The sequence below is a fragment of the Ursus americanus genome, chromosome 11, assembly GCF_024610735.1.
Source record: "Ursus americanus isolate L20-20 chromosome 11, mUrsAme1.1.p, whole genome shotgun sequence".
NCBI classification, from domain to species: Eukaryota; Metazoa; Chordata; class Mammalia; order Carnivora; family Ursidae; genus Ursus; species Ursus americanus.
This window is the reverse complement of record NC_142137.1, coordinates 7,529,416-7,543,325: the sequence shown is the minus strand read 5'-3', so window position 1 is coordinate 7,543,325 and position 13,910 is coordinate 7,529,416. Positions and strand designations below refer to the sequence as shown.

Below are 13,910 nucleotides of genomic sequence, written 5' to 3'. Positions count from 1 at the left end.
CAGAGCCCAGTCTTTCCAAAAGCAGCTCCCTGAAAAGACTGTACATTATCTCCTACAACCTAGAGCCCCACTGCCTTGACTGTAGTCCTTATAAACTCTTGTTTTTGCTGAAGGCTAGCCAAGAGTTGTTTTATATGCAACCAAAGAACCCTAAAATTCCAACATAGAAAAAATGGAAAATTTAATGTTTTGGGGTTTTTTTACGTTTTGCATTATCTTAATGGTTATAATCACAATACCAAAATGATCATAGGTTTCATATAAATAAAGTTTATTGCTGAATTTTCCCATTAACATTATAGAAAATTTTTTAAAAACACTGAAATTTCACAAATTATTGACAGCCCAATAGTTTTAAACATACTTTATAAAAAAAAGTACAAAACTGACATTAGAAATATTTTTTGAAGAAAAGTAGATCATCTAACTGCAAAGACACATGAATCCAGACAATGACTGGCACAAATACAGCACTTACGGGAGTACTCGTTCACCACCCAGAAGTCATTGTCTGCATTGTGAAATAGATTCAGTTTGAGAAGTTACACATTCAGTTTGTTTCTGAACTAGCCGATCTTGGTTTTCCCTCTCCTTTGTAAGAAAAGAGCTAGGTCTTTACTGCTGCTGGGATGAAATACTGTACATGAATTGGAGAACAAGGAGGGGTTGTCCTTCTCCCCTGGTACCTGAACAAGAAAACAGTTCATACAGAAATGGCTTTGGCACTTTAACCCTTAACCTTGTCCCAAACCTTGTTACTTAAATATTGTATCCTCACATGATTTTTTTTTAACACCATACCTCTCCATACTTTTTATATACATTATATGTACAATAATAAAATTCTTTCATTCTAAAGCAAAACAGGTTGACCCAAAACAGGTCACATTAAATCTTTGTAGCAATTCACTCAGTTTTCTTAATTCTTATGACACAGTTAACATACTGTTTTTTGTTTAAGCTACCTTCTGGGATTGACTTAAGGCTCTAGTTTAATGCAAATAGTTTAGTCTTGGTAGGAATCTCTTTTGAGGCTGAAATCACACGCCACCGACTCTCTCTTTAGAAGCTGTTTCTCCTTGTTGGATGGATGTAGTGTCTTGTCTGGGTAATCCATAGAGATATATAGAAACACATACAAGAAGAGTGCCCAGAGCAAAGGTGAGTGCTGAAAAGAAGAAAATAAAATAGCTTAATATGTATTTGTGTCCTTATAACTGTATAACAGTAATCAATTTTAAATTCTGAAATCTTTCAATTTTAGGTTTATACCATTAGATAATATGGAAAATAAATCTAAGCGTTCTATTTTTATGATGGTAAGGTTTAGAAAGATAATCAATTCTAGCTCCCCATCCCTCAACCCCCAGCCCCCCGCCAAAAAGGTACAATCAAGGGACTGACTATGTGCTTTTCAAGAACACAAGTATGCCTGTCCTGGACCACTGCTGAAGATCATACCAACTTCCCTATATGCTAATTTAAAGAAAAGCAGTGGAACGTGGCTTTTCCAAGGTACTAAAACCTGTAGAAGTTTACAGTAAAAGGTAGTTGAGCAGAATTCCAAGTTAGATGACCAATGACTCAAACTAGTGAAGATTTCTGAATAAGAGATAAGGTGGTGATTTACTGAGTACAGTTCCATTTTCTGTTAGCTTTTTTTTTTTTTTTTTGGTAAATCTTAATCCTGAAAATCAGGACATAAGAAATTACAGCTTGTCCAAACTTGACAAGTAGGTATTTTATACATAAACACTTACGTCAAAATCAGTGTCAAAACTGTATATTCTGTTCAAAACTGAACTGTATTCTATATAGAGTACATCACAATCTCATTAGCTTTATTAAAAAAAAAAAAAAAAAGCACTCAGAAATGACATCAAGCTGTGATTTTTAGTTCACTCCTAACTAGAGAAGACTAGGTTTGCCTTCAAAAAAGGGGAGTAAATTAAATCTAAATAGAAAACTAGAAGACTGCTAAGATGTTCTAATTAATTTCTTTGACCATCAGTAAGGACACTGACCAAAAGTATTTTTTACTGCTCCCAAGTATTCCTTAGGAGCAAAGGCATAAGGATTTGTTGAGCTAAGGAAGGATCAGAACTACAATTAAAAGTTCACTCAATTCAGGTAAGAAATACATCTAAGAGAGGACCTATAAATACTGATACTGAAATGGTAAGTGGTTGGCCTCATACAGAAGACTTCCTGTGTGCTAGGCACTATTCTGAGCATTCACCTGAATCAACCCTAGCAGATGGGTGATACTGTTAGTCCCATTTTGCAGATGAAGAAACTAAGACACAGGTTAAGTAATTTCCCCAAGGCTGCACCACTAATAAATGGTACATGCAGGACTTAAACCATACTATAAAATGGTTTTTTAAGATTACAGGCTTGGCATTCTTCTATTTGTATTTATAACCAGAGTCAGTTTTAAAATCAAACATAAATATAGGTCAGGTCTCTTACTTAATGTCATTATTTAACAGACTGAGGTATAACTGATCAGTAAAGAAAATGACTGTTAGGGCAGCATGAAATGTTAAGTCGACATCACTGCTCAAATAATTCAGAAGCCAACTTTTTTTTTTTTTTTTTTAAAGATTTTATTTATTTATTTGACAGAGATAGAGACAGCCAGCGAGAGAGGGAACACAAGCAGGGAGAGTGGGAGAGGAAGAAGCAGGCTCCCAGCGGAGGAGCCCGATGTGGGACTCGATCCCAGAACGCCGGGATCACGCCCTGAGCCGAGGGCAGACGCTTAACGACTGCACCACTCAGGCGCCCCTCAGAAGCCAACTTAATGCTACGTGCGGGCTAAGGGAATATATATTAGAAGGACTAGCATAGTGAGGGTGCCAGAATGCCAGCTATGGTAATGAAATTTGTATTAATTACATATTAAATGAAACAAAGATATCTTTAATTTAGATTTGGATTTTGCTTCAAAACCAAAGCCCAAAAGTTAGGAATTTTCTGTTCTTTCCTCATAGAAAGCCTTGTTTAGGGAATGATTCCTTTTAGCAATGTAATTAAAATAAAGTCCTTGTATTCATTTCCCTGCATACCTAACCACACTATATTCACCCAGAAGCAAGAACTACTCAGTTGTCTTGTATCTCAAACCTGGGGGATGGGGAGGTCCTGACTACAAAAGAGCTTATCAGTAGCCCTCTCACTTCAGTAGAACCAGCACCCCCAGCATAGAGCTCTAGGACCACTGCGACCACGTCAGTACTGCTGAACCACATCCCATACAACTATAAACTAACGAAACAAGGAATTTTGGTAAACACTAGGACCAGCTGCCATATTTAAGAACAGATTAAATGAATCAAGTGGGAAGCTCTTCTATGTTAAAAACTTAAAAATACAAACGAAGACATACTTATCTGTAACCCAAACAGCATCACTGAAGCAATGGTAGAAAGGACAATGGCGGCTGCCGCAGAAAAGCCCTTCATGATGTTGTCTGTGTACTTGACCACAACAGAAGTGTACAGGCCTCCAACACTTGCAAGAACTTGTATATACAAAGAAATAAAATCTTAACACTCAAACAATGAAACATTCTATGATGGTAAAGCAATTTTCACCCCCAGAGATGCCATACTAATTTACCTAGGAAAATACTATTTTCCTTACAAGTAGCCATCTGAGAGAGTTTGTACTAAAATCGAATAATAGTTCCTACAAAACAACATTGTTTTTCACATGCCCAGAGAGCTATGTGGTCTACTACTAAATTGTACACATTTATTGCTAACACATTAAATACTTTTGATTGTGAAAGGCAAAATTGCTTTGGGATAGCTATGCCACAAAAGTCATCAATAAAACCAAAATTACATTTTCAAACTGGTGTTCACAGTATCAAAGGAACAATTTCAAAATGCTATAAAGGCTTAAAACAGACAACTTTTTTTTAAAAGACTATCCAGAACTTTTAATTCCTGGATACTTACAAATGACAAACCAGACATGATATGTGTAACCATAGAAAAATCCTTTTTCATTAACTTCAGGTCCATCTGACAAGTAGACGCCAACTAATGTCACAACAATCCCTGATAGATACATCTGAATGTTTCTCACCCAAAGGGAAGTGTCTGAACTCTTTAAAACTTTTTCAAAATATACTCCTGGAAAAAAAATTAGATACGCAAATATGAAAGATACTATTAAAAATTAATTTAAAATGCCTTTCATTTAGAACGCTAACAGAATAGTAACAGGTAGGATAATATAAAGTATGTGATTCAGGGAACAAACACATTTTACATCAAATGCACATTTATTTTTTGGTTGTGACACGTAGCACATAAAACATTATCAACATGTATTTTTATAGAGCATATAAAATTAATAACAAAGAGGGAACTTTCCAACCCACATTTAACAGGAGACTCGTAAATTATTTTTAAGAACAGTTTCTGCCTTTATTGTAGCAGTAAGATAGATCACAGAAGCGCTCTGTTAATGCCAATAATAGAGTTCCTTTGGTCAGCTGGAAAACTATACTATTAGAGTCAATTACCTTAATCATATCCCTGTAATATCTGCCTAGTAATGAAAACTCCCAGCTCTGCAAAATAACCTATATAATCACCACTTGGGATTTTTTCAGAATAACACAACCAAAATAAAATTTAAACAGAACTTGCTGAGTGAAGTCATTTTCCTTTAGAGTTCCACAAGCCAAGTTCATACATGATGTCAGAAGGACCATAAGTTAACTCCCTCACTAAGTAATACATTTGGGGTATACATACATTTTCTTGGGGTTGAGGGCCCATAGTCTCTTTCGGATACTCCAAAAGAGCAAATGACTCCTCACCACATACACCCAAAATCACATAGCACTGCTTTAAGATTTATACTTAAAATGAATACATGTATACAAGGATATCAGAGATTTTCATTATAAACACCAAGTTAATTACAGATTTAGAAACTGCCATTCAAATACTAATCAACTAAAAATTCTAATGAAAAACAAGATTGTTCTTGGTGAGTGTGTGTTAGAAAAAGAGAATGGGAACAAACGTAATGGCTCTTCCTATTCCCATTTTTTAATATTCTTCCTGGGAAAACCACTCAACTATTAGGTGCTCAGTTACTCCAAGCATAAAGGGATATTAAACCACCCACCATTTCCTAAATTGTGTACTGAGAGGTTGAACTAAATAGAATGCTGGACATAAACACTTAATTATTCAAAATGGTGCTAAAAGTCTAGTAGCATATTTTTTGGGTAACTCAGTTCTTGTTTCTAATTTGCTGGTTCCTAGAATAAAAATTTAGCATGATGCTATCATTAAGTATATTCCCAAGTTTAGATTTTCCCCTTATCAAACATTTTTTTTTACAAGCAATAATTCACTTCCATATTATATCAGCCTCCTTTCCTAGTCAAAAGGAAGAAGAATCCTAACTCTTGAAATAACACGAAGATAACAAACATAGCTATAACTAATACACTTTTATTAAAAAGAACTTTCAGGTTCTTCTCTGTTGGAACTATTTCTAAAACACATGTTGCACTTAACATTCATACCTTGTCTCACACATACAACTCTAGACTTCCATGTTTATTTGATGTTAGTGACTTTGATTCTCATCCCTCCCTTTTTGGCTGTTACTTCTATGTGTTAACTTTTCTGAGGTGCTCTCCACCCCACCCCCCTTTTCTCCCTACTCCATAATTCCTAATCTGTTAAAGCAGAGGAAGAACTTGAGGTTAACAGGGAAAAACAGATAATGAGCTGGTAACTTACACCCTAAAGCATCAGAATCTCCCCTGAAGGTAGTGTCACTTCCAGAAAAATGGAAAGAGGTACTCAGGCTTTCTAACTGCTAACTTCCTCCATTTTCGGAAGTCTTCATTTACTTTGGGTTCTTAGGTGGACTGAGGATGGTAAGCATGATGTATGTTCTTACATAACCGCAAGTATGAATAAGGACTGAGGTCTGAACTGAATTAAACAATGCCATCCATCCATTTACTGAAAATACAGCTGACACAAAACTATAGGAAAATAAACCTTACTGGGAATAAAACTGTTAAAATGAAATAAGATAAACTAGATCCCTATTTAGAGTTTAATATTTTTTAAAAATTTTAAAGAATAAAATGATGTGTTTGATTTACCTGCAAATCCTGAGCACAATACAGCAATAGCAACAGCGCCAAACCCTAACCAGGGATTCTGTTCCACCTGCAATAATAATGCTTTGAAAGTTACTAGTGACTCACAAATAGAATTCATCCAAGAGAGCAAACAAAGGACTACAAAAATCTGTGTTATGGTTCTCTGGAAAGGACGGCCACATCAGACACAGCTATCCTATAGAATAAGATAGAAACAAACAAGAGGCCATCCCAGAGATTAACCAAAGCATTTAAGTTACAAAATGTATCCCTCAAATTGCAGCCATAGTGAATGCTTACCAGAACATGTGTGCCTATTTCCTAACAGTGGGTACCCTAGCACAGTATTTTACGTTGTCAGCCTGCCTCTTAATTTTAACTTCTGCCACCACCCTAACTCAGGGCCCTGATAGCATCAATAATGGAAATGTTAAGAGTTTAACTCATTTATTCCCTAACACCTGTAAGACGATACAATGACTTTTAAGCTTTCCTACTTTACTGAATTTTTACCAAATATTAATACCTTACTTGCTATGTACTAGACATATTTCTTATATACTAAATGAATAAAAATGAAGGTGATACACAACTCTGGTTCTTAAGTAGTTCATGGATAGGAGAGAGTGACAGGTGTATATAATCATAATTCTGTGCTAGAAGATGCATGTATATGTGCCCTATTGTTTCAACTTTATCTCCTCTTTCTTCCCTAAACTAATCAAGGAGTTTTCATCAGTCTTTCCTCAGAGATAAATACTATCTCAATGGTAACAGTGAAACTAAAGAGTTGAGACACATTTCAAAATAAAAGTATTGCTTATTGTTAAATGAGAAAGCCTGGTGTAGGTGACTGCAGCTGTTATTGCTACTATTGATTACTAGCAAAATGCTAGAACAGATGACTTAACTTAAAAAGTTTAATGGGGGCGCTTGGGTGGCTCAGTCAGTTAAGCTCTTGATTTCGGCTCAGATCATGATCTCAGGGTGGTGAGATCGAGCCCCGCGTCTGGCTTCACACTGGGCATGGAGCCTACTTAAGATTCTCTCTCTCTCTGTCTCTCTGCACCCCACCGCATGCGCACGCACTCTCTAAAAAGATAAATCAACAAAAATGTAATGGTCATCACTGGAACACAGTATGGCTTCCCTAAGAATGAGACAAACCAAATTTCCTTCTGAAGGGATTCCTGGTTAGCATTAAGTGATGAGGGGAATTCCATAAAGACACTGTTTTGCAAGAAATTTGAAGGTTTGCATAGTATTTTTGTGAACAAGACAAATGTAGTGAGAATAGCAGTACAATTCTATCATAGCTAAGTGAATTCTCATACAGCAAAGTGCTAATGGAATAAAATCAAGCTAGACCCAACAACCAATACCAGCTTACCAGGCATATGAATGAGCTCCCTTAGAAACATCCACCAGGCCCACTCAGGTCTCAGCTGACTGCAGCCCTAGCCAATATCTTGATGGCAACCTTTAAGGGGCCTCAAGCCAGAACAGCCTAACTAAGACACCCTCAAATTCCTGGCAGATCCATAAAAACTATGAGAGAGAAGGTTTAGTAAGCAAGAGGGGAAAAAGTCCAGCTAAAGAGAGATTTAGAAGTATAGCCACAGGGGGAGAGTTAAGATGGCGGAGGAGTAGGGGACCCCCTTTTCAGCCGGTCCCCTGAGTCGAGCTTGATAGGTACCAGACCAGCCTAAATAACCACGGAATCAGCCTGAGACGCAGGAAGATACATCTGGATCTCTACAAATGAACATCTCCAGCGCTGAGTATTGAGGTACGAAGAGGGGGAGCCCTGAAACCGTGCACAGATATCGGAAGATAAATGGAAGGGGGAGGGAGCCGCCGCGTTCGGGTGCCGGAAAGCAGTAGGCACCTGCACGTGAGAGCGGGCGGACTCATGGACGGCATCCGGGAGAGAGCGGACTGAGACCGTGAGCCGGGTGCGCGCGCCACCAGGCATCTCGCGGAACACCGGAATCCCGGTGCGCTCACTGGATCCAGACTGAGACCGGGAGATCCCGGAGCACGCGCGGGGCGGCTGGCGGGCCACCTGCACGGGGGAGCGGGCGGACTCGCGGTCGGCACCTGCAAAACAGCTGGGAGCACGCGCCACCAGGCTTCTCACGGAACTCCGGAATCCCGGTGTGCTCACCGGGCATAGACTGAGACCGGGACACCCGGGAGCGCGCGGGGGCGGCGGTGGCTGGCGGCATTAGAAACACAAAGGACAGAGAGGCGCCGGCCCTGGAAGTGAGGGCTGGGACGCCGGGTGTGGGGCGCACATCCCGGGACGCTGCAGGGTTGAGCAGCACCAACAGAAACGGAGTTAAAGTGGCCAGAACATTAGTAGAGAACGGGCCGCAATCCCTCTGTTCTGTGACAGAGGCTGAAATTCGGCCTCTGCTGCTCTGACTCTCAGAAGAGGCACAGCAAACCGCCAGGGAAAGCCGCCAGAGAACAAAAGCCTGGAAATACCGGCTCAGAGAGTGCCCATCCCCATCCCCCCTCACAGGGGACACGGAGACTCTACCCAAACAGGGTTGCCTGAGTATCTGCGCGGCAGGCCCCTCCCCCAGAACATAGAAGGCAGGCTGAAAAATCAAGAAGCCCACAACCCGGGCGCCTGGGTGGCGCAGTCATTGAGCGCCTGTCTTCGGCTTAGGGTGTGATCCCTGCGTTCCGGAAAGGAGTCCCTCATCGGGCTCCTCCGCTGGGAGCCTGCTTCTTCCTCTCCCACTCCCCTGCTTCTGTTCCGTTCTTGCTGTCTGTCTCTCTCAGATAAATAAATAAATAAAATCTTTAAAAAAGAAGCCCACATCCCTAAGATCCCTATAAAACAAGGGGCACGGCCTGGGACCCAGTCAATAATTTGGGCTCTGGACAACCCCGCAACCTCTCCTCATCAGAATGACAAGAAGGAGAAGGCCCCCCCCTCCCAGCAAAGAAAAGACAGTGAGCCTGTGGCCTCTGCCACAGAAATAATGGATATGGATGTAACCAAATTATCAGAAATGGAATTCAGAGTAACGATGCTCAAAATGATGAGTAGAATTGAAAAAAGTATTAACAAAAAGGTTACTGAGAATATAGAATCCCTAAGGACAGAAATGAGAGTGAATCTGACAGAAATTAAAAATTCTATGAGCCAAATGCAGGCAAAACTAGAGGCTCTGACGGCCAGGGTCACAGAAGCAGAGGAACGGGTTAGTGAATTGGAGGATGGGTTAATAGAGGAAAAAATGAAAATAGAAGATGGTCTTAAAAAAATCCACGCCCACGAATGTAGGTTACAGGAGATTACTGACTCAATGAAACGATCCAATGTTAGAATCATCAGCATCCCCGAGGGGGTGGAGAAAAACAGAGGTCTAGAAGAGATATTTGAACAAATTGTAGCTGAAAACTTACCTAATCTAGTGAGGGAAACAAACATTCGTGTCCAAGAGGCAGAGAGGACCCCTCCCAAGCTCAACCACGACAAACCTACGCCACGTCACGTCATAGTGCATTTCGCAAATATTAGATCCAAGGATACAGTATTGAAAGCGGCCAGGGCAAAGAAATTTCTCACGTACCAAGGCAAAGGTATCAGAATTACGTCAGACCTGTCTACACAGACCTGGAATGAGAGAAAGGGTTGGGGGAGCATATTTAAAGCTCTTTCAGAGAAAAACATGCAGCCAAGGATCCTTTATCCAGCAAGGCTGTCATTCAGAATTGATGGAGAAATAAAGACATTTCAGAATCGCCAGTCACTAACCAATTTCGTAACCACAAAACCAGCCCTACAGGAGATATTACGGGGGGTTCTATAAAAGTAAAAAGGCCCCAAGAGTGATACAGAACAGAAAGTCACAGCCAGTACAAACAAAGACTTTACTGGCAACATGGCATCATTAAAATCGTATCTCTCAGTACTCAGTCTTAATGTGAATGGCTTAAATTCTCCCATAAAGCGCCACAGGGTTGCAGATTGGATAAAAATAAATGACCCATCCATTTGCTGTCTACAAGAGACTCATTTCGAACCCAAAGATGCATTCAGACTGAGAGTAAGGGGATGGAGTACCATCTTTCACGCAAATGGACCTCAAAAGAAAGCTGGGGTAGCAATTCTCATATCAGATAAACTGGATTTTAAACTACAGACTATAGTTAGAGATGCAGAAGGGCACTATATTATTCTTAAAGGAAGTATTCAACAAGTGGATATGACAATTATAAATATATATGCCCCCAACAGGGGAGCAGCAAGATACACAAGCCAACTCTTAACCAGAATAAAGAGACATATAAATAAAAATACATTAACAGTAGGGGACCTCAACACTCCACTCTCAGAAATAGACAGAACACCCTGGCAAAAACTAAGCAAAGAATCAAAGGCTTTGAATGCCATACTCGATGAGTTGGACCTCATAGATATATATAGAACACTACACCCCAGAACCAAAGAATACTCATTCTATTCTAATGCCCATGGAACATTTTCAAGAATAGACCATGTTCTGGGACACAAAACAGGTCTCAGCCGATACCAAAAGACTGAAATTATCCCCTGCATATTCTCAGACCACAACGCTCTGAAACTGGAACTCAACCACAAGGAAAAATTTGGAAGAAACTCAAACACTTGGAGACTAAGAACCATCCTGCTCAGGAATGACTCGATAAACCAGGAAATCAAAAATCAAATTACACTATTTATGGAGACCAATGAGAATGAAAATACAACAGTCCAAAACCTATGGGATACTGCAAAGGCAGTCCTAAGGGGGAAATACATAGCCATCCAAGCCTCACTCAAAAGAATAGAAAAATCTAAAATGCAGTTTTTATATTCTCACCTCAAGAAGCTGGAACAGCAACAGAGGGACAGGCCTAATCCACGCACGAGGAAGCAGTTGACCAAAATTAGAGCTGAAATCAATCAAGCAGAAACCAGAAGTACAGTAGAGCAGATCAACAGGACTAGAAGCTGGTTTGTTGAGAGAATCAATAAAATTGACAGACCACTGGCAACACTTATCCAAAAGAAAAGAGAAAGGACCCAGATTATTAAAATTATGAATGAAAAAGGGGAGGTCACGACGAACACCATTGAAATTGGAAGGATTATTAGAAATTTTTATCAACAGCTATATGCCAATAAACAAAGCAATCTGGAAGAGATGGAATCCTTCCTGGAAACCTATAACCTACCAAGATTGAAACAGGAAGAAATTGATTTCTTAAACAGGCCAATTAATTATGAAGAAATTGAGTCAGTGATAAACAACCTTCCAAATAACAAAACTCCAGGCCCGGACGGTTTTCCTGGGGAATTCTACCAAACATTCAAAGAAGAAATAATACCTATTCTCCTAAAGCTATTTCAAAAAATAGAAACAGAAGGAAAGCTACCAAACTCATTCTATGAGGCCAATATTACCTTGATCCCCAAACCAGGCAAAGACCCCCTCAAAAAGGAGAATTACAGACCGATTTCCCTAATGAATATGGACGCCAAAATCCTCAACAAGATAACTTGCTAATAGAATCCAACAGTTCATTAAAAGGATTATCCATCAAGATCAAGTGGGATTCATACCTGGGATGCAAGCGTGGTTCAATATTCGCAAATCAATCAGCGTGATACATCATATCAACAAGAAAAGACTCAAGAACCATATGATCCTCTCAATCGATGCCGAAAAAGCATTTGACAAAATACAGCATCCTTTCCTGATTAAAACCCTTCAGAGTGTAGGAATAGAAGGTACATTTCTCAATCTCATAAAAGCCATCTATGAAAAGCCTACTGCAAATATTATTCTCAATGGGGAAAAGCTGGAAGCCTTTCCCTTAAGATCAGGAACTCGACAAGGATGCCCACTCTCGCCACTATTATTCAACATAGTACTAGAAGTCCTTGCAACAGCAATCAGACGACAAAAAGGGATCAAAGGTATTCAAATCGGCAAAGAAGAAGTCAAAATGTCTCTCTTCGCAGATGACATGATACTCTATATGGAAAACCCAAAAGAGGCCACTCCAAAACTATTAGAAGGTATAGAGCAATTCAGTAACGTGGCGGGATACAAAATCAATGCTCAGAAATCAGTTGCATTTCTGTACACGAATAAAGAGACTGAAGAAAGAGAAATTAGGGAATCCATCCCAATTACAATAGCACCAAAAACCATACGTTACCTTGGAATTAACTTAACCAGAGACTCTCATAAAAGACCTATATTCTAGAAACTATAAATCACTCTTGAAAGACATTGAGGAAGACATAAAAAGATGGAAAGATATTCCAAGCTCATGGATCGGAAGAATTAACATAGTTAAAATGTCCATGCTACCCAGAGCAATCTACACTTTCAATGCTATCCCGATCAAAATACCGAGGACATTTTTCAAAGAACTGGAACAAACAGTCCTTAAATTTGTATGGAAACAGAAAAGGTCCCGAATCTCCAAGGAACTGTTGAAAAGGAAAAACAAAGCTGGGGGGCATCACAATGCCGGATTTCAAGCTGTACTACAAAGCTGTGATCACAAAGACAGCATGGTACTGGCACAAAAACAGACACATAGACCAATGGAACAGAATAGAGAGCCCAGAAATGGACCCTTGGCTCTTTGGGCAACTAATATTTGATAAAGCAGGAAAAAACATCCGGTGGGAAAAAGACAGTCTCTTCAATAAATGGTGCTTCGAAAATTGGACAGCTACATGCAAAAGAATGAAACTTGACCACTACCTCACACCATACACAAAAATAAACTCCAAATGGATGAAAGACCTCGATGTGAGACAGGAATCCATCAAAATTCTAGAGGAGAACATAGGCAGCAACCTCTACGACATCGGCCAAAGCAACCTTTTTCATGACACATCCCCAAAGGCAAGAGAAACAAAAGATAAAATGAATTTATGGGACTTCATCAAGATTAAAAGTTTCTGCACAGCCAAGGAGACAGTCAGAAAAACTAAGAGGCAGCCCACGGAATGGGAGAAGATATTTGCAAATGACACTACAGATAAAGGACTGGTATCCAAGATCTACAAAGAACTTCTCAAACTCAATACACGAGAAACAAATAAATCAAAAAATGGGCAGAAGATATGAACAGACACTTTTCCAATGAAGACATACAAATGGCTAACAGACACATGAAAAAATGTTCAAAATCATCAGCCATCAGGGAAATTCAAATCAAAACCACCCAGTTAGAATGGCAAAAATAGACAAGGCAAGAAACAACAATTGTTGGAGAGGATGTGGAGAAAGGGGATCCCTCCTACGTTGTTGGTGGGAATGAAAGTTGGTACAGCCACTCTGGAAAACAGTGTGGAGGTCCCTTAAAAGGTTAAAAATTGAGCTACCCTATGATCCAGCCATTGCACTACTGGGTGTACCCCAAAGATACAGACGTAGTAAAGAGAAGGGGCATATGCACCCCAATGTTCATAGCAGCAATGTCCACAATAGCTAAATCGTGGAAGGAGCCGAGATGCCCTTCAACAGATGACTGGATTAAGAAGTTGTAGTCCATATATACAATGGAATATTACTCAGCTATCAGAAAGAACGAGTTCTCAACATTTGCTGCAACATGGACGGCACTGGAGGAGATAATGCTAAGTGAAATAAGTCAAGCAGAGAAAGACAGTTATCATATGATTTCTCTCATCTATGGAACATAAGAACTAGGATGATTGGTAGGGGAAGAAAGGGATAAAGAAAGGGGG

The 13,910-nt window shown here is 39.7% G+C and overlaps 1 protein-coding gene across 2 annotated transcripts in view; it reads right to left on the bottom strand.

Annotated features, from left to right (window-relative positions):
* Positions 1-277: 277 nt before the first annotated feature.
* The window catches only part of SLC35A1 (solute carrier family 35 member A1), a 32,730-nt gene continuing 19,097 nt past the window's right edge, over positions 278-13,910 (bottom strand). For both annotated transcript variants that reach the window (XM_045771981.2, XM_087865313.1), the window contains exons 5-8: positions 6,155-6,221; positions 3,969-4,145; positions 3,392-3,526; positions 278-1,168 (exon numbers count right to left, since the gene is read on the bottom strand). In XM_045771981.2, coding sequence (XP_045627937.1) covers positions 1,041-1,168; positions 3,392-3,526; positions 3,969-4,145; positions 6,155-6,221 — 507 coding nt within the window. In that variant the 3' untranslated portion in view covers positions 278-1,040. The remainder of the gene's footprint in view (positions 1,169-3,391; positions 3,527-3,968; positions 4,146-6,154; positions 6,222-13,910) is intronic.